This window comes from Lepidochelys kempii, chromosome 25, assembly GCF_965140285.1.
Source record: "Lepidochelys kempii isolate rLepKem1 chromosome 25, rLepKem1.hap1, whole genome shotgun sequence".
NCBI lineage: Eukaryota > Metazoa > Chordata > Testudines > Cheloniidae > Lepidochelys > Lepidochelys kempii.
This window is the reverse complement of record NC_136404.1, coordinates 3,901,378-3,928,632: the sequence shown is the minus strand read 5'-3', so window position 1 is coordinate 3,928,632 and position 27,255 is coordinate 3,901,378. Positions and strand designations below refer to the sequence as shown.

General features: G+C 50.2%; 1 protein-coding gene across 1 annotated transcript in view; it reads left to right on the top strand.

The window, feature by feature from the left end:
• The window catches only part of LOC140903081 (excitatory amino acid transporter 1), a 124,208-nt gene extending 97,778 nt beyond the window's left edge, over nucleotides 1-26,430 (top strand). Inside the window, exons 7-11 of the mRNA XM_073323802.2 lie at nucleotides 304-537; nucleotides 2,700-2,894; nucleotides 17,559-17,693; nucleotides 21,109-21,287; nucleotides 22,777-26,430. Of these exons, the coding sequence (XP_073179903.1) occupies nucleotides 304-537; nucleotides 2,700-2,894; nucleotides 17,559-17,693; nucleotides 21,109-21,287; nucleotides 22,777-22,901 (868 nt within the window). The 3' untranslated portion in view covers nucleotides 22,902-26,430. The remainder of the gene's footprint in view (nucleotides 1-303; nucleotides 538-2,699; nucleotides 2,895-17,558; nucleotides 17,694-21,108; nucleotides 21,288-22,776) is intronic.
• The last annotated feature ends 825 nt before the right edge of the window (nucleotides 26,431-27,255 follow it).

Here is a 27,255-nt window from a genome sequence, read left to right as displayed (position 1 = left end):
ACAGAGGGGTGGATTTCAGTGGAGGAGCAATCCCACCCAGTGCCCCAGCCTGTGCAGCCAGCAGGGGACTGAGGCCATTGACAGACAGACATTGCTTGGTCATTTGAATCCACAGGTCAGCTCTCTGCTGTCCCTGCAGCTTCCAGGAGGGGGCAGCTAAAACCCCGTCTGGCGACTTCATGCGTGGCCTGTGTCTTTGGGTGCCCCAACCTCCTGTGGCTCTGTACAGCGTGGGAGAGCCGATGCAGTTATGTGCGATTCTGGAGGCCAGTTCTAAGCCCTGGTCCCTGTGTTCTGTGACAGGTACGCCCCCGTCGGGATCCTATTCTTAATCGCTGGCAAGATTCTGGAGATGGACAACTTAGCAGTAATGGGGGGCCAGCTGGGAATGTACACGCTCACCGTCATCGTGGGGTTGCTCATACACTCCCTGTGTGTCCTGCCGCTGCTGTACTTCATTGTCACCCACAAGAACCCATGGGTGTTCATCACAGGCCTTCTGCAGGCCCTCATCACCGCACTGGGCACCTCCTCAAGGTATGCTGCTTCCCCAGGCAGACTGCGCTGGGCAGGGGCACAGCAACCCGTGGGCAGGGTTGCCAGGCATCTGGTTTTCAACCGGAATTCCCAGTCGAAAAAGGACCCTGGCGGCTCCGGTCAACACTGCTGACCGGGCTGTTAAAAGTCTGGTCAGCAGCACAGTGGGGCTAAGGCAGGCTCCCTGCCTGCCCTGGCTCCATGCAGCTCCTGGAAGCAGCCAGCATGTCCCTGCAGCCCCTAGGCACAGGGGTGATCAGGGAAGCTCCGTGCACTACCCTTGCCCCGAGCGCCAGCTCCGCAGCTCCCGTTGGCCAGGAACCACACCAGTGGGAGCTGTGGGGATGGCGCCTGTGGATGCGGGCAGTGTGCACTGTGCAGAACTGCCTGGCTGTGTCTCCGCCAGGGGTCAGACATGCCGGCCACTTCCAGGAGCAGCATGGAGCCAGGGCAGGCAGGGAGCCTGCCTTAGCCCCACTGCGCCGCCGACTGGGAGCCACCTGAGGTAAGCGCTGCCCAGCTGGAGCCCGAATCCTCTGCCCCAGATCAGAACCCACTCCCACCCCCTTCCTCCCTCCCGGAGTCTGCACCCTGCACCCCTTCCTGCACCCCAACCCACTGCCCCAGCCCAGAGCCCCCTCCCACACCCTGAACCCCTCATTTCTGGCCCCACCCCAGAGCCCACACCCCCAGCCCAGAGCCTGTACCCCCTCCCACAGCTCAACCCTCTGCCCCAGCCCAGTGAAAGTGAGTGAGGGTGCGGGAGAGCGAGCGAAGGAGGGAGGAGGGCTAGAGTGAGTGGAGTGTGGGGCCTCAGGGGTGGGGCAGGGCAGGGGCGTGGCAAGGGTGTTGCTGATGAAGGGTTTTGTGCAATTAGAAAGTTGGCAACCCTACCTGTGGGGGAGGGCTGGGGAGCTAATTAGACATCATGGGACACATGCTCAGAAGCTCTCGTTATTCTCAGTGAGTGCTGAACTCTTGCCACCGCAAGGCTGTGGGGTGGGATTCCCAGCTTCTTGCCCTAGAACCCAGTCCCAAGCCCAACAAAGTCCCATGGCCTTCTTTGGCCCTGGATTGGAGCTGTGATCATGAGGGCAGGCTGCCTCCATCTACGTGCATTAGTGTATGTGCCAGCCACCAAGGAGGCGAACATATCTGTCTGGGGAGGAGATGGTGGGGACTTAGCCGCTGGTCCTGGACTGCACGCCTGAGCTCAGGGCCCAAACTCATATACCACTGGCCTGGCCTGGGGGAGACTGCTCAGCCTGCCTCTCACACACACATTCACAGACACGCTCACACGTGCTCTCATACACACACATGCGCTCTCACAGACACGCAGTCACACACACAAATGCTCACACACATTCACATGCGCTCTCACACACCCGCTCTCACACGCACTCACACATGCGCACTCACACACATGCACTCACATGTGCTCTCACACACTCACACATACACACTCAGACAAGGCTGTCTAGTCTTTCTCAGTGATTGGGGAGAAGGGCCTCAAGACCCTTGTCTAAGACTGGTGCAAAGAAGCTCAAGATGGTGCCACACTCCTGCAGTACAAACAGCTTTCTGCGGAACCTGCTGCGAGGCCCCACTCCTGGCCTGACACCGTCACTCCCAGCCAGCAGCAGGGCTGGGAGTCCTGACACTCTCAGGCAGCTTCAAAGTGCACTATACCACCAAGAGACCCACTCAGTCTGCACTGACTCCCAGCAGCCACTTCTGACCTCCCCCTCTACACCTTGCAGGGCAAGAAAGCAGGGATGTGGGATAATAACAAACCAGGGAAGGGCCAAGCATGCTGGAGTGCGTGGCCTTTGCTATTTCCTAGAGGAAGGCAGCATGGTCTGGTGGTTAGAGCTCTGGGAGTCAGGAAACCTGGGTTCTGCTCTTTGCTCTGAGCTTAACTCTCCATGTCACTTTGGGCAAGTCCCTTTCCACCTTTCTGCCTCACTCTACAATACAGAGGTTCTTGGAGGCACCATGCCAGGGGCCAAGCCCTTGGTCCTTCCCCCCAGCGTAGGCTCCAGTAGCCTTCAGGGTCTATTGCTGAGTGAGTGGGGTCACAAAACGCCTCCGGCCAGGGCCCCCTCCCTGGTGCAGAGGTTGGGTGTGGCTCTTTCATGGTGTTTGGGGTTTCCTTTCAGCTCGGCAACACTCCCCATTACGTTCAGGTGCTTGGAAGACAACAACGGGGTGGACAAGCGCATCACCAGGTTCGTTCTGCCCGTAGGCGCGACCATTAACATGGATGGCACAGCTCTATACGAGGCCCTGGCAGCCATCTTCATCGCACAAGTCAACAACTACGAGCTCGACTTCGGGCAAATCATCACAATCAGGTGACTGGGCCCAAGAACCTCTGCCATTCAGAGGGAGTCAGGCATCGGGGATCTTGCAGGGCTTGACGGCTGACCCCAAAGGGATCAGGCACTGGTTCTGCTTTGAAAAGGGACTGAGAAGAGGGGGAAACAACAAATTCAGAGAGGGCCCCACTTTTGCCAGCCATGTTCTGGGAGGCGGTTCTGCCCCAGGCCAGAGATCAGGCTGTGGTTTTCAGACTGGGGTACATGAAGTCTCTCCCCATGGTGAGCAGAATGAGCCCATGAGAGCCAAGCAGCAAAGGTTGGGGGTTGGGGGATTGAGGGTGGAGGGGACTCTGACAATGACCGCAGTTTGCAGTGTTGTTGCAACCATGTTGGTCCCAGGCTATTACAGAGATAAGGTGGGAGAGGGAATATCATAGAATCATAGAATCTCAGGGTTGGAAGGGACCTCAGGAGGTCATCTAGTCCAACCCCCTGCTCAAAGGAGGACCAATCCCCAGGTAAATCATCCCAGCCAGGGCTTTTTCAAGCCTGATCTTAAAAACCTCTAAGGAAGGAGATTCCACCACCTCCCTAGGTAACGCATTCCAGTGTTTCACCACCCTCCTAGTGAAAAGGTTTTTCCTAATATCCAACCTAAACCTCCCCCACTGCAACCTGAGACCATTACTCCTTGTTCTGCCATCTGCTACCACTGAGAACAGTCTAGATCCATCCTCTTTGGAACCCCCTTTCAGGTAGTTGAAAGCAGCTATCAAATCCCCCCTCATTCTTCTTTTCCGCAGACTAAACAATCACAGTTCCCTCAGCCTCTCCTCATAAGTCATGTGTTCCAGTCCCCTAATCATTTTTGTTGCCTCCGCTGGATGCTTGCCAATTTTTCCACATCCTTCTTGTAGTGTGGGGCCCAAAAGTGGACACAGTACTCCAGATGAGGCCTCATCAATGCCGAATAGAGGGGAACGATCACGTCCCTCGATCTGCTGGCAATGCTCCTACTTATACATCCCAAAATGCCATTGGCCTTCTTGGCAACAAGGGCACACTGTTGACTCATATCCAGCTTCTCCTCCACTATAACCCCTAGATTGTTTTCTGCAGAACTGCTGCCTAGCCATTTGGTCTCTAGTCTGTAGCGGTGCATTGGATTCTTCCGTCCTAAGTGCAGGACTCTGCACTTGGCCTTGTTGAACCTCATCAGATTTCTTTTGGCCCAAACCTTCAATTTTCCAGGTCCCTCTGTATCCTATCCCTTCCCTCCAGCATATCTACCTCTCCTCCCAGTTTAGTGTCATCTACAAACTTGCTGAGAGTGCAATCCATGCCATCCTCCAGATCATTTATGAAGATATTGAACAAAACCGGCCCCAGGACCAACCCTTGGGGCACTCGGCTTGATACCGGCTGCCAACTAGACATGGAGCCATTGATCACTACCCGTTGAGCCTGACAATCAAGCCAGCTTTCTATCCACTTTATAGTCCATTCATCCAGCCCATACTTCTTTAACTTGCTGGCAAGAATACTGTGGGAGACCGTGTCAAAAGCTTTGCTAAAGTCAAGGAACTCCATCCACTGCTTTCCCCACATCCACAGAGCCAGTTATTTCATCATACAAGGCAATTAGATTAGTCAGGCATAACTTGCCCTTGGTGAATCCATGCTGACTGTTCCTGATCACTTTCCTCTCCTCTAAGTGCTTCAGAATTGATTCCTTGAGGACCTGCTCCATGATTTTTCCAGGGACTGAGGTGAGGCTGACTGGCCTGTAGTTCCCAGGATCCTCCTTTTTCCCTTTTTTAAAGATGGGCACTACATTAACGTTTTTCCAGTCTTCTGGGATCTCCACCGATAGCCATGAGTTTTCAAAGATAATGGCCAATGGCTCTGCAATCACATCTGCCAACTCCTTTAGCACTCTCGGATGCAGTGCACCCGGCCCCATGGACTTGTGCTCGTCCAGCTTTTCTAAATAGTCCCGAACCACTTCTTTCTCCACAGAGGGCTGGTCACCTCCTCCCCATGCTGTGCTGCCCAGTGCAGTAGTCTGGGAGCTGACCTTGTTCGTGAAGACAGAGGCAAAAAAAGCATTGAGTACATTCACTTTTTCCACATCCTCTGTCACTAGGTTGCCTCCCTCATTCAGTTAGGGGCCCACACTTTCCTTGACTTTCTTCTTATTGCTAACATACCTGAAGAAACCCTTCTTGTTACTCTTCACATCTCTTGCTAGCTGCAACTCCAGGTGTGATTTGGCCTTCCTGATTTCACTCCTGCATGCCCGAGCAATATTTTTATACTCTTCCCTGGTCATTTGTCCAATCATAGAATCATAGAATATCAGGGTTGGAAGGGACCTCAGGAGGTCATCTAGTCCAACCCCCTGCTCAAAGCAGGACCAATCCCCAACTTCTTGTAAGCTTCTTTTTTGTGTTCAAGATCAGTAAAGATTTCACTGTTAAGCCAAGCTGGTCACCTGCTATATTTACTATTCTTTCTCTACATCAGTCTGGTTCGTCCCTGTAACCTCAATAAGGCTTCTTTAAAATACAGCCAGCTCTCCTGGAGTCCTTTCCCCCTCGTGTTATTCTTCCAGGGGATCCTGCCCATCAGTTCCCTGAGGGAGTCAAAGTCTGCTTTTCTGAAGTCCAGGGTCTGTATTTTGCTGCTCTCCTTTCTTCCTTTTGTCAGGATCCTGAACTCGACCATCTCATGGTCACTGCCTCCCAGGTTCCCATCCACTTTAGCTTCCCCTACTAATTCTTCCTGGTTTGTGAGCAGCAGGTCAAGGAGAGCTCTGCCCCTAGTTGGTTCCTCTAGCACTTGCACCAGGAAATTGTCCTCTACACTTTCCAAAAACTTCCTGGATTGTCTGTGCACCGCGGTATTGCTCTCCCAACAGATATCAGGGTGATTGAAGTCTCCCATGAGAACCAGGGCCTGCGATCTAGCAACTTCCGTGAGTTGCCAGAAGAAAGCCTCGTCCACCTCATCCCCCTGGTCCGGTGATCTATAGCAGACTCCCACCACGACATCACCCTTGTTGCTCACACTTCTAAACTTAACCCAGAGACACTCGGGTTTTTCTGCAGTTTCATACCGGAGCTCTGAGCAGTCATACTGCTCTCATACATACAATGCAACTCCCCCACCTTTTCTGCTCTGCCTGTCCTTCCTGAACAGTTTGTATCCATCCATGACAGTACTCCAGTCATGTGAGTTATCCCACCAAGTCTCTGTTATTCCAATCACAGTCAGGCAGCGGCACAGACAGCTGCAGCGGCACAGGAGCTAGCAAACAGAGCTGTAAACAGGGGAGTTTGAGTGGGAGTTCTGTTGGAGGAGAAGGTATTTGTGTTTGTTTGGTTTTGTATTGGTAGTATCTGTATGTGTAGAGGCTTGTAGGGGCTTTGTGCTGGGAGAGAAGCTGAGCCCTGATTAGGGGGCGGGGCTTCACTGACTAGGGGTCCTATAAAGGTAGCAGCCAGTCAGGCAGCAGCACAGGAGCTAGCAAACAGAGCTGTAAACAGGGGAGTCTGAGTGGGAGTTTGACTTGTGGTGCTTGTGTGGGGTTTGGTTTTGCTGTGGGTGGTGGTGTTTTGGTGTGGTTTGTGTTTCCCAGATTAACAGGATTTAGGTGGGAAGGCTATGACAGATTCAGAGGTGGCAGTGGGAGTGACCCATGTAGCAGATGACACAATGAAGATGACTGGATGTGGAAGCTGTGGTATGTACATGATCCTGGAGGGGGCACCTGGTAAGAGTTTTCTCTGCATGAAATGCCGTCTGATAGAGCTGATGGAGGAAAAGATCAGAGGTTTGGAGATGCAGGTGGAAAGTCTGGTAGAGTTTAGGAAGGGGTTTGAGCAGATTATGGAGCAAAGACATGAGGTATCTGAAGGGAAAAGCTCAGACTTGCAGATGGAAGCAGGACTAGGGAATTCTGAGGGGAGACTGGGTGAGGAAAGTGGTCAGTGGAAGCATGTGACTAAAAGAACTAGGCAGAGGAAAAGACGGGCTAGTGAAGGAGAAATAGAGCTTCAGAATAGGTTTGCAGAGTTGGAAAATGAAGAAGGGGCTCAGCAGGTAGTCACTGAAGGTGACAGGGCAAGGAAGAAGAGAAGAGCGGTTAGTCCTATAGGAAAAGGGGAAGAGTTAATGGAGATTACACCAAATATGAGCCCCAGGAGGATACAGGATGGGTTAAAAAGGATTACAAGGGAGAATGGGAATGGAAAAAACTTGCAGTCAGAGGGAACAGGGGATAGACTGGAGAATAGCACCGTCACTAGGAAAAGGCAGGTCTATGTGATTGGGGACTCTTTACTGAGAAGAATAGATAGGCCTGTAACCAGAGCTGATCCAGAAAATAGGAGGGTGTGCTGTCTTCCAGGTGCTAAGATACGGGATGTAGACCTGAGGTTGAAAAGGATTCTAAAGGGAGCGGGAAAGAATCCCCTAATTATCCTTCATGTGGGAACAAATGATACGGCTAGATTCTCGCTGGAAAGTATTAAGGGAGACTATGCTAGGCTGGGGAGGACGCTTAAGGAAATTGAGGCTCAGGTGATCTTTAGTGGGATTCTGCCTGTTCCTAGAGAAGGGCAACAAAGGTGTGACAAGATTATGACTATCAATAGATGGCTTAGGCAGTGGTGCTATAAGGAGGGCTTTGGGATGTATGGCCATTGGGAGGCATTCATGGATAGAGGACAGTTCTCTCGGGATGGACTTCATCTGAGTAGGGAAGGAAATAGACTTCTAGGATGGAGGCTGGCACAACTGATTAAGAGAGCTTTAAACTAGGAATTTGGGGGAGATGGTTGGGAGATGTCCAGGTAATCTCCATGCCAGAATTTAGCGTAGAGTGGAAAGAAAATGAAGTAAGAGTGGATACAGCTGTAGGTAGGAGGAAGGGCAGTGTAGATACAAGTCTAATAGGTTATACTGGTAGTAAAATAACCGTGCCTAATAGGGCTCAGAATGTGAGTGAGGCCAAACAGCAAAAATTAAGATGTTTGTACACTAATGCAAGGAGCCTAGGTAACAAAATGGAGGAACTAGAGTTACTGGTACAGGAAGTGAAACCAGATATTCTAGGTATAACAGAGACCTGGTGGAATAGTCGTCATGACTGGGCTACAGGTATTGAAGGGTCTGTGCTGTTTAGGAAAGACCGAAATAAAGGTAAAGGTGGTGGAGTAGCACTGTATATCAATGATGAGATAGAATGTAAAGAAATAAGAAGCGATGAAATGGCTATGACTGAGTCTGTCTGGGCAACAATTAAATTGGGGAAGAAAACTATTAGAGCCTCCCCTGGGATGGTGCTTGGGGTGTGCTATAGACCGCCGGGATCTAATTTGGATATGGATAGAGCCCTTTTTAATGTTTTTAATAAAGTAAATACTAATGGAAACTGTGTGATCATGGGAGACTTTAACTTCCCAGATATAGACTGGAGGACGAGTGCTAGTAATAATAATAGGGCTCAGATTTTCCTAGATGCGATAGCTGATGGATTCCTTCAGCAAGTAGTTGCTGAACCGACTAGAGGGGATGCCATTTTAGATTTGGTCTTGGTGAGTAATGAGGACCTCATAGAGGAAATGGTTGTAGGGGATAATCTTGGCTCAAGTGATCATGAGCTAATTCAGTTCAAATTGAATGGAAGGATTAACAAAAATAAATCTGCAACTAGGGCTTTTGATTTCAAAAGGGCTGACTTTCAAAAATTAAGGAAATTAGTTAGGGAAGTGGATTGGACTGAAGAATTTATGGGTTTAAAGGTAGAGGAGGCCTGGGATTATTTTAAATTAAAGCTGCAGAAGCTATTGGAAGCCTGCATCCCAAGAAAGGGGAAAAAATTCATAGGCAGGAGTTGTAGACCAAGCTGGATGAGCAAGCATCTTAGAGAGGTAATTAAGAAAAAGCAGAAAGCATATAGGGAGTGGAAGAAGGGAGGGATCAGTAAGGAAAGCTACCTTATTGAGGTCAGAATATGTAGGGATAAAGTGAGACAGGCTAAAAGTCAAGTAGAGTTGGACCTTGCAAAGGGAATTAAAACCAATAGTAAAAGGTTCTATAGTCATATAAATAGGAAGAAAACAAAGAAAGAAGTGGGACCGCTAAAAACTGAGGATGGAGTGGAGGTCAAGGATAATCTAGGCATGGCCCAATATCTAAACAAATACTTTGCCTCAGTCTTTAATAAGACTAAAGAGGATCTTAGGGATAATGGTAGCATGATAAATGGGAATGAGGATATGGAGGTAGACATCACCATATCTGAGGTAGAAGCGAAACTCAAACAGCTTAATGGGACTAAATCGGGGGGCCCAGATAATCTTCATCCAAGAATATTAAAAGAATTGGCACAAGAAATTGCAAGTCCATTAGCAAGAATTTTTAATGAATCTGTAAACTCAGGGGTTGTACCGTATGATTGGAGAATTGCTAACATAGTTCCTATTTTTAAGAAAGGGAAAAAAAGTGATCCAAGTAATTATAGGCCTGTTAGTTTGACATCTGTAGTATGCAAGGTCTTGGAAAAAATTTTGAAGGAGAAGGTAGTTAAGGACATTGAAGTCAATGGTAAATGGGACAAAATACAACATGGTTTTACAAAAGGTAGATCGTGCCAAACCAACCTGATCTCCTTCTTTGAGAGAGTAACAGATTTTTTAGATAAAGGAAACGCAGTGGATCTAATTTACTTAGATTTTAGTAAGGCGTTTGATACTGTGCCACATGGGGAATTATTAGTTAAATTGGATAAGATGGGCATCAATAGGAAAATTGAAAGGTGGATAGGGAATTGGTTAAAGGGGAGACTACAACGGGTCCTACTGAAAGGTGAACTGTCAAGTTGGAGGGAGGTTACCAGTGGAGTTCCTCAAGGATCAGTTTTGGGACCAATCTTATTTAATCTTTTTATTACTGACCTGGGCACAAAAAGTGGGAGTGTGCTAATAAAGTTTGCAGATGATACAAAGCTGGGAGGTATTGCTAATTTAGAGAAGGACAGGGATACCCTACAGGAGGATCTGGATGACCTTGTAAACTGGAGTAATAGGAATAGGATGAAATTTAATAGTGAGAAGTGTAAGGTCATGCATTTAGGGATTAATAACAAGAATTTTAGTTATAAGCTAGGGACGCATCAACTAGAAGTAACGGAGGAGGAAAAGGACCTTGGAGTATTGGTTGATCATAGGATGACTATGAGCTGCCAATGTGATATGGCTGTGAAAAAAGCTAATGTCGTCTTGGGATGCATCAGGAGAGGTATTTCCAGTAGGGATAAGGAGGTTTTAGTACCGTTATATAAGGCACTGGTGAGACCTCACCTGGAATACTGTGTGCAGTTCTGGTCTCCCATGTTTAAGAAGGATGAATTCAAACTGGAACAGGTACAGAGAAGGGCTACTAGGATGATCCGAGGAATGGAAAACTTGTCTTATGAAAGGAGACTCAGGGAGCTTGGCTTGTTTAGCCTAACTAAAAGAAGGTTGAGGGGAGATATGATTGCTCTCTATAAATATATCAGAGGGATAAATACCAGAGAGGGAGAGGAATTATTTAAACTCAGTACCAATGTGGACACAAGAACAAATGGATATAAACTGGCCACTAGGAAATTTAGATTAGAAATTAGACGAAGGTTTCTAACCATCAGAGGAATGAAGTTTTGGAATAGCCTTCCGAGGGAAGTAGTGGGGGCAAAAGATCTATCTTGCTTTAAGATTAAACTCGATAAGTTTATGGAGGAGATGGTATGATGGGATAACATGGTTTTGGTAATTAAATATTCATGGTAAATAGGCCCAATGGCCTGTGATGGGTTTTTAGATGGGGTAAGATCCAAGTTACCCGGGAAAGAATTTTCTGTAGTATCTGGCTGATGAATCTTGCCCATATGCTCAGGGTTTAGCTGATCGCCATATTTGGGGTCGGGAAGGAATTTTCCTCCAGGGCAGATTGGAAGGCCCTGGAGGTTTTTCGCCTTCCTCTGTAGCATGGGGCACGGGTCACTTGCTGGAGGATTCTCTGCTCCTTGAGGTCTTCAAACTACAATTTGAGGACTTCAATAGCACAGATATAGGTGTGAGGTCTTTTTTAGGAGTGGTGGGTGAAATTCTGTGGCCTGCATTGTGCAGGAGGTCAGACTAGATGATCATAATGGTCCCTTCTGACCTAAATATCTATGAATCTACATTATAATTCCTTGACTGTGCCAGGACTTTCAGTTCTCCCTGCTTGTGTCCCAGGCTTCTTGCATTTGTGTATAGGCACTTGAGATAACTTGCTGATTGTCCCTCTTTCTCAGTATGAGACAGGAGCCCTTCCCTCTCGCATCCTCCTGCTCGTGCGTCCTCCCGGTATCCCACGTCCCCACTTACCTCAGGGCTTTGGTCTCCTTCCCCCGGTGAACCTAGTTTAAAGCCCACTTCACTAGGTTAGCCAGCCTGCTTGCGAAGATGCTCTTCCCTCTCTTAGTTAGGTGGAGCCCGTCTCTGCCTAGCACTCCTCCTTCTTGGAACACCATCCCATGGTCAAAGAATCCAAAGCCTTCTCTCTGACACCACCTGCGTAGCCATTCATTGACTTCCACGATTCGTTGGTCTCTACCTGGGCCTTTTCCTTCCACGGGGAGGATGGACGAGAAGACCACTTGCACCTCAAACTCCTTTATCCTTCTTCCCAGAGCCACGTAGTCTGCAGTGATCCATTCAAGGTCATTCTTGGCAGTATCATTGGTGCCCACGTGCAGAAGCAGAAAGGGGTAGCGATCCGAGGGCTTGATGAGTCTTGGCAGTCTCTCCGTCACATCGCGAATCTTAGCTCCTGGCAAGCAGCAGACTTCTCGGTTTTCCCGGTCGGGGCGGCAGATAGATGACTCAGTCCCCCTGAGGAGAGAGTCCGCGACCACCACCACCCTTCTCCTTCTCTTGGGAGTGGTGGTCGTGGAACCCCCAACCCTAGGACAGTGCATCTCATGCTTTCCAATCGGCGGAGTCTCCTTCTGTTCCCTTCCCTCAGATGTAGTCCACTCTCTGCATTAGTAGCTGTGGGGAGAACATGAAAAAGGTTGTTTACCTGCATCTGCGTTGCTGGTACATGGACGCTCCCCTTTCTTCTTCTGGAGGTCACATGCTGCCAAATTTCTTCACCGTCCGTCTGTCCCCGCTGCGCAACCTGCTCTGAATCTTCAGAATGTTGTGTCCTTAGAAGCATATCCTGACGTCTGTCCAGGAAATCTTCAGTTTCTCTTATGCAACGCAGGGTCAATACCTGTTGCTCCAGACCTTGAACCTTCTCTTCCAATATGGAGACCAGCTTGCACTTCGTACAGACAAAGTGGCTTCTGTCCTGTGGAAGAAAGACAAACATGGCACATCCAGTGTAGGTCACAACAGCTGAACGCTCACCATCCATATTACCTTCCTTCTACGAGTTTCCTCAGGAATTTTAGTAACTACTCAGAGAAGACAGCAAGATGTAAGCCTCAGTGGGCTCTCCCCAGGTGAACTCCCTCTGTTAGCCTCTCTCCTGTTCGCTGCTCAGCTGGTTCGCAGCTGACTGGCTTTTTATAACAGTCAGGCCCACTCAGGGCTCACCTGGAATATATCTTTCCTTGGACCAGCTTCTGTTGGAGAAGGAGACAAGCTGGGCCAGCCCTGAAGAAGAGCTCAGTGCAGCTTAAAAGCTTGTCTCTTTCCCCAGCAGAAGCTGATCCAATCAAAGCTATTCCCTCCCACGCCTTGTCTCTGCAGCAGTAATGTTCGCTAATCACTGAACTCGGTGAGCAGGTTGTAAACTGAACTTCCCTGATTGATGTTACCTGTGAAAAGGGCCAAAAGCCCAAACTATAGCTTGAGGGTCCCCAGATCTCAGCTCTGCCCTGGAGTGCCCGGCTAGATGGCGAGTTACAAAGCAAGCAGCCAGCATGCCTGCGCTGGAACAGGCAAACTCACGGGAACACTTTGCAGTTATGACTGAATGTCCCAGCGGGGGTGGAATTCCTAGGCATTCCTGGCTGCTCCATCCCTCAGAGCCCTGAAATCTCCCTTTGAAATGGGTAAGTGCAGGGGAGGGCACATACTGCTGCTGGGACACAGTAGACCAGAGTATGGATGCAGGAAGCAGCCTGCGTTCATGGCCATTGCAAGTGTGCACTGTGCTGCATGCCTGACCAGCCACTGCCCACAGGGATGGCAGGAGCCTGCCTGGTGACCGAGGCCAGCTGTTGAGCTTGCGGCTGATGGGATTTGAGCACCTTTGTGATACACTGAATGTATTGCTCGCACTACTTGCCTCTTTGGGTGACACTGGCTCTGTGAACTGGCACTGGACTAGATCAGAGCATAGGAGAACTCCTGCCTTCCTCAAAGGCTGCAGGAGGGTTCTTCACCCCACAGCAGGGGCTGGGAGTTTGACTCCCCCAGGCTAGGTTGTTCCATTCAGTCCCAGCTTGGGTGGATTGTGCTGTGGCTCTTGTCTGTAGAAAGGGATGAAATAGCACCAGGACCTGAGCAGTCCTGCACTTCGTGGAGTTTGAACTCCGCACCAAAGGTCATCGCTCCAGCCCCTCTACAGGCTGCATGTTTATATAATCACACATCTTTCCAGCTGCTGACCAGTCTCTGTCCATAAGTCCCTTCTGAGCCATTTCTCGCCCTGGAATCATAACCCAAAGCCAGGGAAACTGGGATGTTAGATGAGGTGGGATCTGAGTTACTATAGAAAATTCTTTCCTGGGTATCTGGCTGGTGAATGTTGCCCATATGCTCAGGGTTTAGCTGATAGCCATATTTGGTGTCGGGAAGGAATTTTCCTCCAGGGCAGATTGGAAGAGGCCCTGGAGGTTTTTCACCTTCCTCTGTAGCATGGGGCACGGGTCACTCGCTGGAGGATTCTCTGCTCCTTGAAATCTTTAAACCACAATTTGAGGACTTCGATAGCTCAGACATAGTTGAGAGGTTTATTTCAGGAGTGGGTGGGTGAGATTCTGTGGCCTGCATTGTGCGGGAGGTTGGACTGGATGATCATAATGGTCTCTTCTGACCTTAGTATCTATGAAACTGCTTCCCTTCAGGGCCTGCCTTAAAAGTTGAGACCCTTTCAGGTATGTCTACACTGCCATTAGACACCTCTGGCTTCCCCATGCCATAGAACAGGAGTGGGGAACCTATGGCCTGTGGGCCGGATCTGGCCCGTTGCTTAATTTCATCCAACCCGTGTATCCTATAGGCTGGGGAAGGCTGTGACTCCCCAAACAGCCAGGCGTGGGCCACACTCCACCCTGCCCAGGCCCTCTCCCCGCCTGTTCACTACCGTGCAGCGTGCAGCTCCTCCAGTCCCCCTGTGCTCCAGCCAGAGCTTGGAGGGCTGCCCGCCTGCCCTCCTGGCACTCTGGGTCTAGGCAGGCCTGTGTGCTGCCTGACTTCCAGGCGCTCCAGGCCTGGGCAGGGCTGGGGCCCACGCCATCTGCCCTCCCGGCACCCCTCTGGGGCTGGGAGGCTAGCGTGGGGCGGGGTTTGGGGCCGGTGGTCATGGGGTGGTGTGGGGGCCACAGGACTCTGGCAGGGAGGTGGAAGGGGCGTGGCTGGGGGCTTTAGATCAGACCCTTGCTTTTTACTATTATGTGACCCGCGACTGATTGTTTTCTGTGGGTCAGTGATCTGTGGTAGAAAAAAGGTTCCCTACCTCTGCCATAGAACATACGAACGGCCACATCGGGTCAGACCAACGGTCCATCTAGCCCAGTCTCCTGTCTTACGACAGCGGCCTGTGCCAGGTGCCCCAGAGGGAATGAACAGAACAGGCAATCATCAAGTAATCCATCCTCTGTCGCCCATTCCCAGCTTCTGGCAAACAGAGGCTAGGGACACCAGTTTCTCTGAAATGGCCTTATCATCCTTGAGTGCTCCTTTAGCATCTTGTTCGTCCAGGGGCCCCACTGGTTGTTTAGCAGGCTTCCTGCTTCTGATGTACTTAAAAAAATTTTGCTATTAGTTTTTGAGTCTTTGGCTAACTGTTCTTCACATTCTTTTTTGGCCTTCCTAATTATATTTTTACACTTTGCTTGCCAGCCTTTATGCTCCTTTCTATTTTCCTCACTAGGATTTAACTTCCACTTTTTAAAGGATGCCTTTTTGCCTCTCACTGCTTCTCTTACTTTGTTGTTTAGCCACGGTGGCTCTTTTTTTGATTCTCTTACTATGTTTTTTAATTTGGGGTATACATTTGAGTTGAGCCTCTGTTACAGTGTCTTTAAAAAGTTTCCATGAAGCTTGCCGGGATTTCACTTTTGGTGCTGTACCTTTTAATTTCTGTTTAACAAACTTCCTAATTTTCATGTAGTTCCCCTTTCTGAAATTAAATGCTACCATGCTCGGCTGCCGTGGTGTTTTCCCTGCCACAGGGATGTTAAATTCAGTTATATTATGGTCACTATTACCAAGCAGTCCAGCTATATTCATCTCTTGGACCAGATCCTGTCCTCCATTTTGGACTAAATGTAGAATTGCCTCTCCTCTTGTGGGTTCCAGGACTAGCTGCTCCAAGAAGCAGTCATTTAAGGTGTCAAGAAACTTTATCTCGGCATCCCGTCCTGAGGTGACTGTCAATATGGGGATAGTTGAAATCCCCCATTATTATTGAGTTTTTTTGTTTTTATAGCCTCTCTAATCTCCCTGAGCATTTCACAGTCACAATCACCATCCTGGTCAGGTGGTCAGTAATATGTCCCTACTGCTATTTTCTTATTATTCAAGTATGGATTGCTATCCATAGAGATTCTGTGGTACAATTTGGTTCATTTAAAATTTTTACTTTATTTGATTCGATGCTTTCTTTCACATATAGTGCCACTCCCCCACCAGCATGATCTGTTCTGTCCTTCCAATATATTTTGTACCCTGGTATTACTGTCTCACTGATTATCCTCATTCATCAGTATTGTAGGCAGAGATATTACCATCTCCCTATTCCTACCCCATGTTCCCATTTATACATCCAAACAAGCTGTGATATCTGCATCCCTATTATCTGGGAAAGTTTCCTTCTAAGGGTATGTCTACACTGCAGTTAGACACACTGGGCTGGCCTGTGCCAGCTGACTCCAGACTGCTGCGGGGCTGCAGGGTCCTAGACCCTGTGCTCCAACCCAGGTCCAGAAGTCTACACTGCAATTAAACAGCTCCTTAGCCCAAGCTGTGTGTGCCTGGGTCAGCTGTTTAAAACAAACAAAAGGAAGCATTTCTTCACACAACGCACAGTCAACCTGTGGAACTCTTTGCCAGAAGACGTTGTGAAGGCCAAAGCTATAACAGGGTTCTAAAAAGAGCTAGATAAATTCATGAAGGATAGGTCTATCAATGGTTACTAGCCAGGATGTGCAGGGGTAGTGTCCCTAGCCTCTGGTTACCAAAGACTGGGAATGGGCGATAGGGGTTGGATCACTTGATGATTACCTGTTCTGTTCATTCCATCTGGGGCACCTGGCATTGGCCACTGTTGGAAGACAGGATACTGGGCTAGATGGACCTTTGGTCTGACCCAGTATGGTTGTTCTTATGTTCTTGATGAGACCTTTATTGGACACTGTGTCCAGTTCTGGCCTCCATGCCTGAAAAAGGATGTTGGAAAAATTGTAGAGGGTTCAGAGCAGAGCTACAAGAATGATTCAAGGTCTGTAGAACCTGCCTTGCAGTGACAGCCTAAAGAAGCTCAATATATTTAGCTTATTGAAGAGAAGGGTAAGAGGTGACTTGATCACAGTCTGTACGTTCCTACCCGGTGAGAAGATTTCTGATTGCAGAGAGCTCTTTAATCTTATAGATTCATAGACATAAAGCCAGAGGGGTCCATTTTGCCCATCAGTTCTGACCTCCTCCATAATTCTGGCCACAGCTTCTGGGTTAACGAGAGCAGATCCTTTAGAAAGACGTCCAATTTTGATTTAAAGACTGCAAGTAATAGAATCCACTACGTTCCTTGGTAAGTTGTTCCCATGGTAAATTACTCTCAATATTAAAAATTGTTCCTTATTTCCAGTTTGAGTTTGTCTAACTGAAACTTCCAGCCATTGGATTTTTTTTCTACCTTTGCCCACTAAGGTGAAGAACCCTCTAGTATTGTATATTTTTTCCCCATAGAAGTAGTTAGACTCCACATCACACATGCAGTGCAGGGTTTGGATGGTGGCAGTAAATAAGGCAGGGGCTACAAACTGACTGAGGAATACTGAACAAGCTGCCTCCTTCACTGAGCACTGTCCGTCCTTTGTGCTGAATGAGGTGCAGTCCTGTGGAAACATAGTGCATGGTTATAGAATTAAGGAATGTACCATAATGCCTAGACACAAGGTGGCAGCACTAGGTTTGCACAGGCCACCAGAGATCTGCCATTTCCTACCTTTGCAGTGTGTGACTTTGCATATTTAACGTTTTAATATAGTTTTTTTTCATGCAATTAAAAAATAGAATAAAATAAAAATAAGTGTGGAACCAAATTTAGGGCTTGAACCTGCTCCACTGATGCCAAAGGCAAAGATCTTGGTGGCTTCAGCGGGAGCAGAAGTGTACACTGATTGAATGAAGACCTGCCCCTTTGCAGGGCATGGCCCACACCTTTCTTTCTCCTGCTGATCACTGTGCTTCCTATCCTCCCCAGCATCACTGCCACTGCAGCCAGCATTGGAGCGGCAGGCATCCCCCAGGCAGGCCTGGTGACCATGATGATTGTGCTGACATCGGTGGGGCTGCCAACTGAGGACATCACCCTCATCATTGCGGTGGACTGGTTTCTGTAAGTGCCCTGCACAATGGCGAGCTCTGCTCCAGCTGCAGAGCCAGGTCCTTCCTGCTATGTGCGGGAGTTTGCTGTGCTCAGTGCCTGGTCCAAACAGCACAGTGAAGGCTCTAGGACCACCTTGTATCACTAGGCTTGCAGCCTACTCCTTTACATGTGGGGTCCAGCCAGGGCTCCTCAGCACATATCCCAGAGACTCCAGGCACAAGTGACCATGTTCAGAGCAGCTGGGTCACTGAGCAGAGTAGGCTCCATTTGCTCTAACTGGCCAAGTCCTAAAGACTTTTCCTAGACCTTCAGGGCCAGCTTGTCCCCAAAAGGTGCAGGCCTGCATTGGGGCAGTACTGCACGCAGGGAGCTTGGGAAGGGATTGTGTCTCAAGGAGGCACAGGGCTCCCTGGGGGCAGGAGTGTGGCATCGGCGCCAGAATAGGGAGGGCCAGGGGGCCATGATCCTCCCACTTTTTGAAAGTGGACAGATTAGCCCTGCCCCCACCTCCAACCCTGCTCCTCTTCTTCCCCCTAGAGCCCCACCCTCTGACCAGGCTGCCAGCTGGAGCCCGGCTGAGGAGCCTGGGCAGCGGGGGGTGCCATGCCACTGACACTCCACCTGATTGGGGTGGGGGGGACCAAGAGAAGCCCCCAGCCCATGTCCCTGCTCCTAGGCCCCCAGCCCAGGGCAGGTGGAGGCTCCTCATTGCTGCCTGGCCACACGGCTCTTACAATGGCTGGCTGCGGCTCTGAGGCCCTAGCCCCTGGCCGGAGCCAGGTCAGAGTAATAGCCATGCAGGCAACTGTGGGGAGCCACAAACCCTCCACCTGCACCGGGGGTTGCTCTCGGCCCCCTCACACCGGGCAGTTGGAGGGTCTACGGCTCCCAGCCCGCTCCGGGTTCCAGCATGGCCGGGGGCGGGGCAATGGAAGGAGCGGGGTTCCTGCCCCCCCACTTTTGGGACGGTTCCACCGGGGCTGGAGTGTGGCCCTGGCAGACAGCAGCAATATTTGTGTATTCTGCGTTCATTGTGATGCAGACTGAAGCGGGTCACGCTAACTATGGGCATTAAAAATTAACACAGGAATAGACTGAAAGAGCAGCTCCCAAGTCTAGGATTGCGTTGGTAAGAAGAAAATTGACCAGGGCTGCAGGCAAATGGCTACGGGTGAGTGCCAGAACGTGCACCCCTGCAACACAGAGCAGGGGACGGAGGCTGGCGAAGGGTCTCAGGCCTGGAGTTGGCTGAGGAAGGCGAAGGAAAATAGGGAGCTGATGAAATGATGTTGGCTGTTGTGTTTAAATGATTACACCGTATAAGGGATCAGCTGCCTCCTGAGCACCCCCTCATGGCCAGAGGTCATGCTGCAGCAGCCTGCTTCTGTTCCTTTCCTTGGGTCCTTTCATAACTCACTCAGTTAACTGGTGCTGAAGCGTTTTCTGCTCGCTGCTTCACAGGGTCGGGTTAGAGCAAGGCAGGGCGTAGGCTGGTGCCAGGGTGACTGTAGCAGGCCCTCAGAGCTGTGTTTGCACAGTTCGGGGGTCATCCCCCAGCAAAGCTCCACCCACTCCTACGTGCACAGGCCCAGCACCCTCCCTGTCCCCTCTGAACCCCTGCCCTCACACAACGCTTGGCCCACTCACGTCATGCAAGTGCTTAAACATTCCAAAACTGAGGCAATTCATGCACGAACCCCTCTGCTGGGAACCAGTTCCAGCTGCCACACATGCAAGTTACCTGACAAACCACAAAGGCAAGGAAATGAAAAGTTAAAGCACCTAGCAGTACATGCCCTCTACTCCACCCACAGACACACACCTTTTCATTACCGTACGCCACGTGGCGCAGCCTTAACCCAGAGGGATTCCATCCTCCTACCCCCACATTTTGCAACATATGTAACATATAGTGTCATCTCTATAGCGAGGTGTAGTCAAGTCAGAACATGACACAGGCTCGATCCACCCTCTGGGCCCCTGCTTGTCAAGAATCAGTTTTCATCCCTTTCATTCCTGAACTGGTACTGTAATAGGCGTGCATCCTACATAACGTGGGGGCACCTAGCCCACCCCAATCGTAGAGTACACACCAGGATCAGCAGGGACAATCTGATTGTCACCAACACAGAGGCCAAGAAGGGGGTTTGTGTGGGGTCATAAGAATTACAAGTAAGCAGAGCAAGTTCAAGGATAAATGACTTCTGCCTAGATGTGCCTCCCACAGTCAACCGAACTGGAAGAATAGGAGCACAAGGTGAAACGGTGAAGAAACAGGTCCTATTGGCAACAGTGCTCGTGGGGTAGGTGGCTGCCATCCCTGAGGGCAGCATTAAGGTTCTGGGGTAGATGTGACAGTCCCATCCGTGCCAGTGGGTGTAGAGGGAGTGTACCAGTCAGTGGCTTCACTCCTCACTCCATGGTTTTGTGTCAGGTGTGTTTTGTGTGTGGCCACTTTAATTATTTCACAATTACCTTTTTGTGTGTGTATAAATAAGTAGAACGATGACATAACAGCTACTGGCAAAGAAACCAGAGCAATTTGGTGGGAAATGATTTTCAATCATATTATGTCAAACTCTTGGTGGGGGCAGTTTGGTTGGTTGGTTTTGTTCAGGCTCATTTTAAAGCACAGTTCTGCTCAGAGACAGCTTGGTGGGGTGGGGGGTGTCCTTGTTTGTCTTTCAGTGAGTCCGATCCAAAGCCAGCTGCCAGCTCTGAGCCCTGTGGGACAGGCTCTGTTCCACCATCACCAGTAGAAAAGGTTCTGCAGGCCAAATTACCCCTCCAGGAGAGCTGTGGGGCCCCGGTGCTTGGAGCAGGACTGCACAAGTGTGAAGTGATGGGAAGTTCTGTCAATGCCAGGCTGCAGTTCACTCTATCTCAGCCCAGCTGGCTCTGCCAGATGAAAACCAGTCACAAGTTTTTTGAGACCCTTAAAGGCAGCAGAACTGAGAGCGATGCACAGAGCCTGATTTCCCTCTCACACCAGTTGTAAACTGAGAGCAATCCCTTTGAAACCGGTGGAGCTGTACTGGTCCTGTTGACATTCCAGGGAAGTGTCGGGCGGAAGTGAGAGGCGGGGGTAGATCAGTTGAATAAGAAGGACTCTTTTTAAAATCACTTCTCTGAGTCAAACCGAACTTCAGGTGTCCCAAGTTGGGGGGGCCATTCCGTAGCTGCCTAGATCTGCCTTAGGAAGATTTTCAGCACAAATTTCATTTTGACCCTTTGTCTAAAGCACCAGGCACTAGAGCTGCTTGAAAAATGGGGAACATTTCCCTGAAAATGTTTGTGGAAAATGTGTCCCTTTTTCTGTTGAAATTCTGACAGTTTTCAGCTAGCTCTGGTACCAAAAAGTGATGACATTTCCCTGAAAGACTCATCCTGTTTTTCATGGTCACTCTTCTCTGCTGCTTTCCAGGGACCGTCTGAGAACCACCACCAATGTGCTGGGGGACTCCCTGGGAGCTGGGATTGTGGAGCACCTGTCTCGGCATGAGCTGGACGCACAGGACAGCGAGCTCGGGAAGTCTGTGATTGAGGAGAATGCGAAGCCCTACCACCTGATCTACCAGGCGAACACCCACAAGCACCGCAGCAGTGAGACAATCATGTGACGCCAGGGAGCAGGGTTCAGATTGAGCCTTTAAAAAGGTCAAGACTTTCAGTGGCGGGGGATGGAGAAAGAGCCAAGCAGAAGCAAACTCTCCTCCCCCTACACACATTTCCCCATGCAGCCTCCCAGCCCTGCCTCTTTTAAACCTAAGCTACAGAGAAAACAAAGATTTAACCCTTTCTTTACCTAGACAGTTAGATGTTCATTGTGACCCTCATATAAGAGAAGCAGGACTGAGAGGTCCTGCCTTTGTGGTCCACTTCCCCACCCTGGACTAGACTAGGAGTGGGAGGATGATAGTGTTTAGATTAGTAACTGTTCCTCCTCTGCACTTTGAGGCAGAAAACTGGAGCAGCCTCTGTCTCCCACTTCTAGACATTGTCTGAGGCACCAGGTGTTTCATTAGCATCTTTCTTCAAATTTTTATTTGCCTTTCTTTGTATGCTTGGCATATGAAGGGTTAAGGACCAAGACAATAGGCAGCAACTGGCTCCTAGAATTAGTTGGTATTTTGCAGTAACCAACTAGGATTTGGTTGCTTCCATGGTACTTACCTGTCACTATATAGCAGCATTTTTCTTGTGAAGTCCTGGCTTTCTAGTTTCTATTGTGATCCAGGAATCAGACCTGAGTATGTTACATTCAAAGGTAGAGTTGGCCTAGCACAGGGGTGGCCAATCTGGGGCTCCGGAGCCACATGTGGCTCTTCAGAAGTTACTAGGCGGCTCCTTGTCTAGGCCCCGACTCCGGGGCTGGACCTACAGGCGCCAACTTTCCAGTGTGCTGGGGGGTCCTCAATGCTCAACCCCTGGCTCCGCCACAGCCCCTGCCCCCACTCCACCCCTTCCCACCCCACCCCTCCCCTCAGCCTGCCGTGCCCTCGCTCCTCCCCCCTCCCCCTGCAGAGCCTCCTGCATGCCACGGAACAGCTGATAAGGAGGCGCTGGGAGCGGGGAGTGGAGCTAATGGTGGCTTTTTGGAAATGTACATTGGTAAATTCTGGCTCATTCTCAGGCTCAGGTTGGCCACCCCTGGCCTAGCAGCTCCCCTGGTTCTCAGCTAAAGCATTACCCAACCAATAACTGAAGCTAGACTAGTGATTTGATTGTCACTGTGGCTGCATAGAAGCATTGTCACAAAATTCTTAATGTCCTCCTGCAGAGATGCAGAGCCAAACAGCAGGTCAGGCTCCACAGGTCTGAGGATCACCACTGGGAACCCGGTTTACATTAGCAAGGGGCACACAAGGAATCAGGGGGGAGCTGCCAGAAGAACTCCCCGACTTCTCAAGTGGCAATTATATTTATATCAGAATAGCAGCAGTGACATCATAGCAACCCAGGGTTCCTGAGGGCCTATCTCATGCAGTATCCTGACAACCTTGTTACAGGCAGCTCTTGGGGCTGCATGGCTTTCAAGGGGCTGGGAATCTGTGGACAATAAGGACATTCTGACTTTTCTTTTACTCTTTAGTTTGGGACAAAATATCATTACCTGTGAATATGGGCCAGGCTGGCAGAACCAGGAAGGGGTTGAATGACTTCTGTTCATCTGAGAAGCTGCTAGAGGTGGGCACACGAGCACAGAGAAAGAATTGATTGGCATTGGTTAAGGCATCTAGCAGTCTGTAGGTACTCCAGGACTTGGATGGGAAATCAGGCTTCTTCTAAAGGTCAAGAGGGTCGAGGGATAGCTCAGTGGTTTGAGCATTGGCTTGCTAAACCCAGGGTTGTCAGTTTGATTTTTGAGGGGGCCATTTAGGGATCTGGGGCAAAAATTGGGGATTGGTCCTGCTTTCAGCAGGGGGTTGGACTAGATGATCTCCTGAGGTCCCTTCCAACCCTGTTATTCTATGATTCTAGGGGGTCGTGTCACTCCTCAAAAGTTGCCTTGATAGCCAGTAGCTCCTTGTCCAGACTATCATAGCTTTTTTCTGCCAGGGTTAGCTTCTGAGAATAAAAGGCACAAGGGTGGAGTAGGGGTGGGGGGCATATTGAGTTTGGCAAAGTTTGAGGTGTGGACCTCGATTGTAAATGGTTTAATGGGATCTGGGTGAATCAGGATGAGTGCTGTGGTAAACTTCTGTCGATCAAAGGCCAACTGAGCCTCTGTGGACCAGGCAAACTGGGGCAAACCATTAACCATGCTGCCAGGCTAGAGAATCCTTTAATAAATTGCCTGTAGAAACTGGCGAACCCCAGGAATTGCTGCATCCTGCTACCTCCTTAGGCATGGCCCAGTTGGATAGTGCTGCCACCTGACATGGGTCCATGGTGTGTCCCGCATGCAAAATGATATATCCCAAGAATTCCACTGTGGCTTTATGGAACTCAGTTGTTCTCCATGCTGGGGAGACAGGGCTGGACCTGATCAACTTGCATGGGTTTGGGCATTGGAGAAAGGACTGGTAAGGCGGGGCTGGAGCCAGCGGGGCTGGTGGATGCTGGGAGGACTATATATTTTCTTGGCAGCATTCGGTCAGGCAGTCTGTTGATCTTGATGCATAGGTCGACTAACCCATCCAGGTGGGTCAGTGATCCCACCCATGCCAGGTCATCTTTCATAGTGTCATTTTAGGCCAGGCTGGAAATGATAACTCTGGTCAGCCTCATTCTACTCAAAGTCTGCTGCCAAGCATTGGCACTCCAGGACCGTCTGCCATTCCTGCTGACACCTGAAGTGCAGCTTCAGCTGCACACTTGAAGATCACCACCATAGCTTGAATGAAGTCCGCACATTGTCCCAGAATGGCTCCAGGAATGAAGATGCCAAGCTAGGGCCTCCTCAGGAAGCAGCCTGATAATCTGTCCCACTCAGGGTTGGTCAGTGGGGTACATAGAATCATAGAAGATTAGGGTTGGAAGAGACCTCAGATCATCTAGTCCAACCCCGTGTTCAAAGCCATCTAGTCCAACCCCCATCTCTGAGCATATCAGAAATAGGAGCCAACATTGATTTAGGAACCCACGAAATTTGTTGTGATGGCCATTGAATTTGTCAGATGGGGGAGCTTAGACTCATGGAGAAGAGGGGCCAGAGCTGAAGGCAGTGTGGCTTGAGCTTGAAGGACTGCATTCTGCACATGCAGGCCAGCACCCTAGGCCAGCATGGTCTGTCGGACGCCAGCTAGCTCTGTCAGAGAGATATTGGCCTTTGTAGAGTCTGCACTCTCTGTCTCAGCTCTAATTCTCCTCTTGTTTGTATTGGGCTGTCAGTGACCAGAAGACGGGTGGTTGGGCTTAGTGATGGGAGCAGGACTAGGGCCTAGTGGGTAGGGCAGGAGTCGGTACTGAGGAATCGCAGCCCAGGGTCAGAGCCGCTGTACTTGGAGAGAGACAAGGCTGGGGCCAAGGCAGGAGCAGGGCAGAGGCCAAGGGTGGAACAGGGCAGGAGCAGGGCTGGGAATAGCAGGCCCAGGAGCTATTGCAGCCGTAGGCAAATGCTTTGAGTAGCTGCTGAAGTGCTGCTGCTGGGCATAAGAGCCAGTCTACTGACTTCTCCCACCAATCCGCTGACGCAGACAGACAGGCAGCCTGCACAGGCCAGCTGCACTTGTGAGGTTGCCAGAGACTGGCTTACTTGCAGGCCGTGGGTCCCAATAACCCCTCAGACACATGTGCTGAGTGAAGGGGTAGTTTTGCTAGGGCTGCAAATACCCTAGGTGCAGAGGCTCAAGCAGTTACAGTTCAAGGTGTGTAATAGCGGTTCCTGTTGGGGTCTGGCCAGTCCAGAGCCAGGGCTCTTTCAGCTTAGGGTGCCCTCTCCAGTCCAGTCTCTACTCCAGCAAACTGAAGCTTGCAGGTTTCCAGGCCAGGCTCAGTTAGTGTCTTTCATTGAGGCCTCTCTGCGCTGGCTCCGTGCCCAGCCACTGCTGCTCCCACATACGTCCCACACACACCTGCACCCACCTGTGACATCCGGCAGTCACAGCCTGTTTCACACACAGCTGTCCACAGTTCCTTGGGCTTCTCTCCAGCTCCCTGCTGCCATACAGCTCCCCCTCCTAAACAAAGCCTGGCCACTTCTGGTTGAGGGTCTTTCCCCTTACCTGGCCAGGCGTAAGGGGACGTGTGGTGAGAAGGGGGCTGACGGGATTTGTCGTCCCCTGCTCTGCAGAGCCAGCACACTGCCTTTCATGGGAGCTGGGCAATCAGCACCTTGGGCAGGGCTTGGAAGCATTGGCAGCTTCAGACAGTTGGGTCTTATTTTTCTGATTTATTTTTGTAAGAGAATTGTGCAGATATTTCAATCATTTGAAAGCAGGCTGCTGCTCCTCTGGCAGTAACTTGATTCATGTCCTGCTGGAGCGATTCTGTACTGCAGACCGGTCCCTCATGACAGTGATAGACTGGCACAGTGCAGGCTGTAGGGCTCCCACTCCATTTTTTAAATCAGTGCCTAAATAAGGATAGCCCAGAAGAACTCTGTCGGAAAATCCGGTGCATTACACACATTTGCTATTTACACAGTGTGGTGGCGTGAACACCCATAGCTGAGCCATCTCCTGGTGGCTGTGCCAGGGCCTGTGAACTGCCATTTAACACAGTGAAGACCCAAGCTAAGGAAACTAGAATGTAACACCCCCAGGCTCCAACAAAGTCACAGACTGACAAGCCCAGGGAGTCAGGAAAGTAGGAGTTACAGTACCATCCCCTTCTTAACTTCCCCACCCAGAAGGTAGATTGATCATGCATATGGGCTAGGGGACAGAGTACCAGACTAGATCTGCAACTGACCTGCTGCGTGTTCCTGGACGCATCACCTTCCCCCTTTGTCTCAGTCTTCCCATTTGAAAAATTATTCTGACCTACCTTGGTAAAGCACTTGAGAAGTGCAGATAGAAAGTGCTATGTAACAATCACTCATTTTATAGAGGGGTAAAATTCAGCTTCACACAGAAACTTAGCTGCAGCCTTAACTATGGAAAGGCAGACACCTGACCAGAATTGGAATCTCCATCCTTAGAGGTTTGTAAGGCCCAGCTTGACAATCTGGGATGATTTAGTTGGTGTTGGTCCTGCTTTGAGCAGGGGGCTGTCAGTGGCTTTCAAACTTTTTCTGGTGACCCAGTTGAAGAAAATTGTTGATGCCCATGACCTAATGGAGCTGGGGATGAGGGGCTGTGGGTAAGGGCTGTGGGATGGGTCTGGAGATGAGGGGTTTGAGGTGCAGGAAGAGGCTCCAGGTTTGGTGGGGGCTCAGGGCTGGGGCAGGGGATTGGGGTGCGGGCTTACCTCGGTCAGCTCCTGGTCAGCAGCACAGTGGGGGTGCTAAGGCAGACTTCCTGCCTGTCCTGGCACCGCAGACCACGCTGCGCCCCAGAAGCAGTCAGCAGCAGGTCTGGCTCCTAGGTGGAGGCGTGCAAGGGGCTCCGCGTGGCTCTCACCCATAGGCACCGCCCCCAGATCCCATTGTCCAGGAACTGGCCAATGGAAGTGTATGGCCGATGCTCAGGGTGGGGGCAGCGCGCAGAGCCCCGTGGCCCCCCCACCTAGGAGTCGGACCTGCTGCTGGCTGCTTCCGGGATGCAGCGCAGTGTCGGAAGAAGTAGGGACTAGCCTGTCTGAGCTGGGCAGCACCACCGACGGGACTTAACGGCGACCCACAGTTTGAAAACCATTGGACTAGATGACCTCCTGCCGTCTCTTCCAACCCAAATCTTCTATGACTCTATGATAATTCTGAGTTAACATGGTAATTGGTAACAACCATTGGAACAATTTACTAACAGTTGTGGTGGATTCTCACTGGCAATTTTTAAATCAAGACTGGATGTTTGGCTAAAAGTTTTGCTCCAGCTCAATTCAGAAACCTCCCAAACCTTCACCCAAACTTCAAAAGCAAGAATGTTTGATTCATGATGTGTCATGCTTTTTGTCATGCTCCACATTCCTTGATTCTGTACAGCTATGTAAGCTGCAGTAACAGCGCCAACAAGGCGGAAGGCTAGAC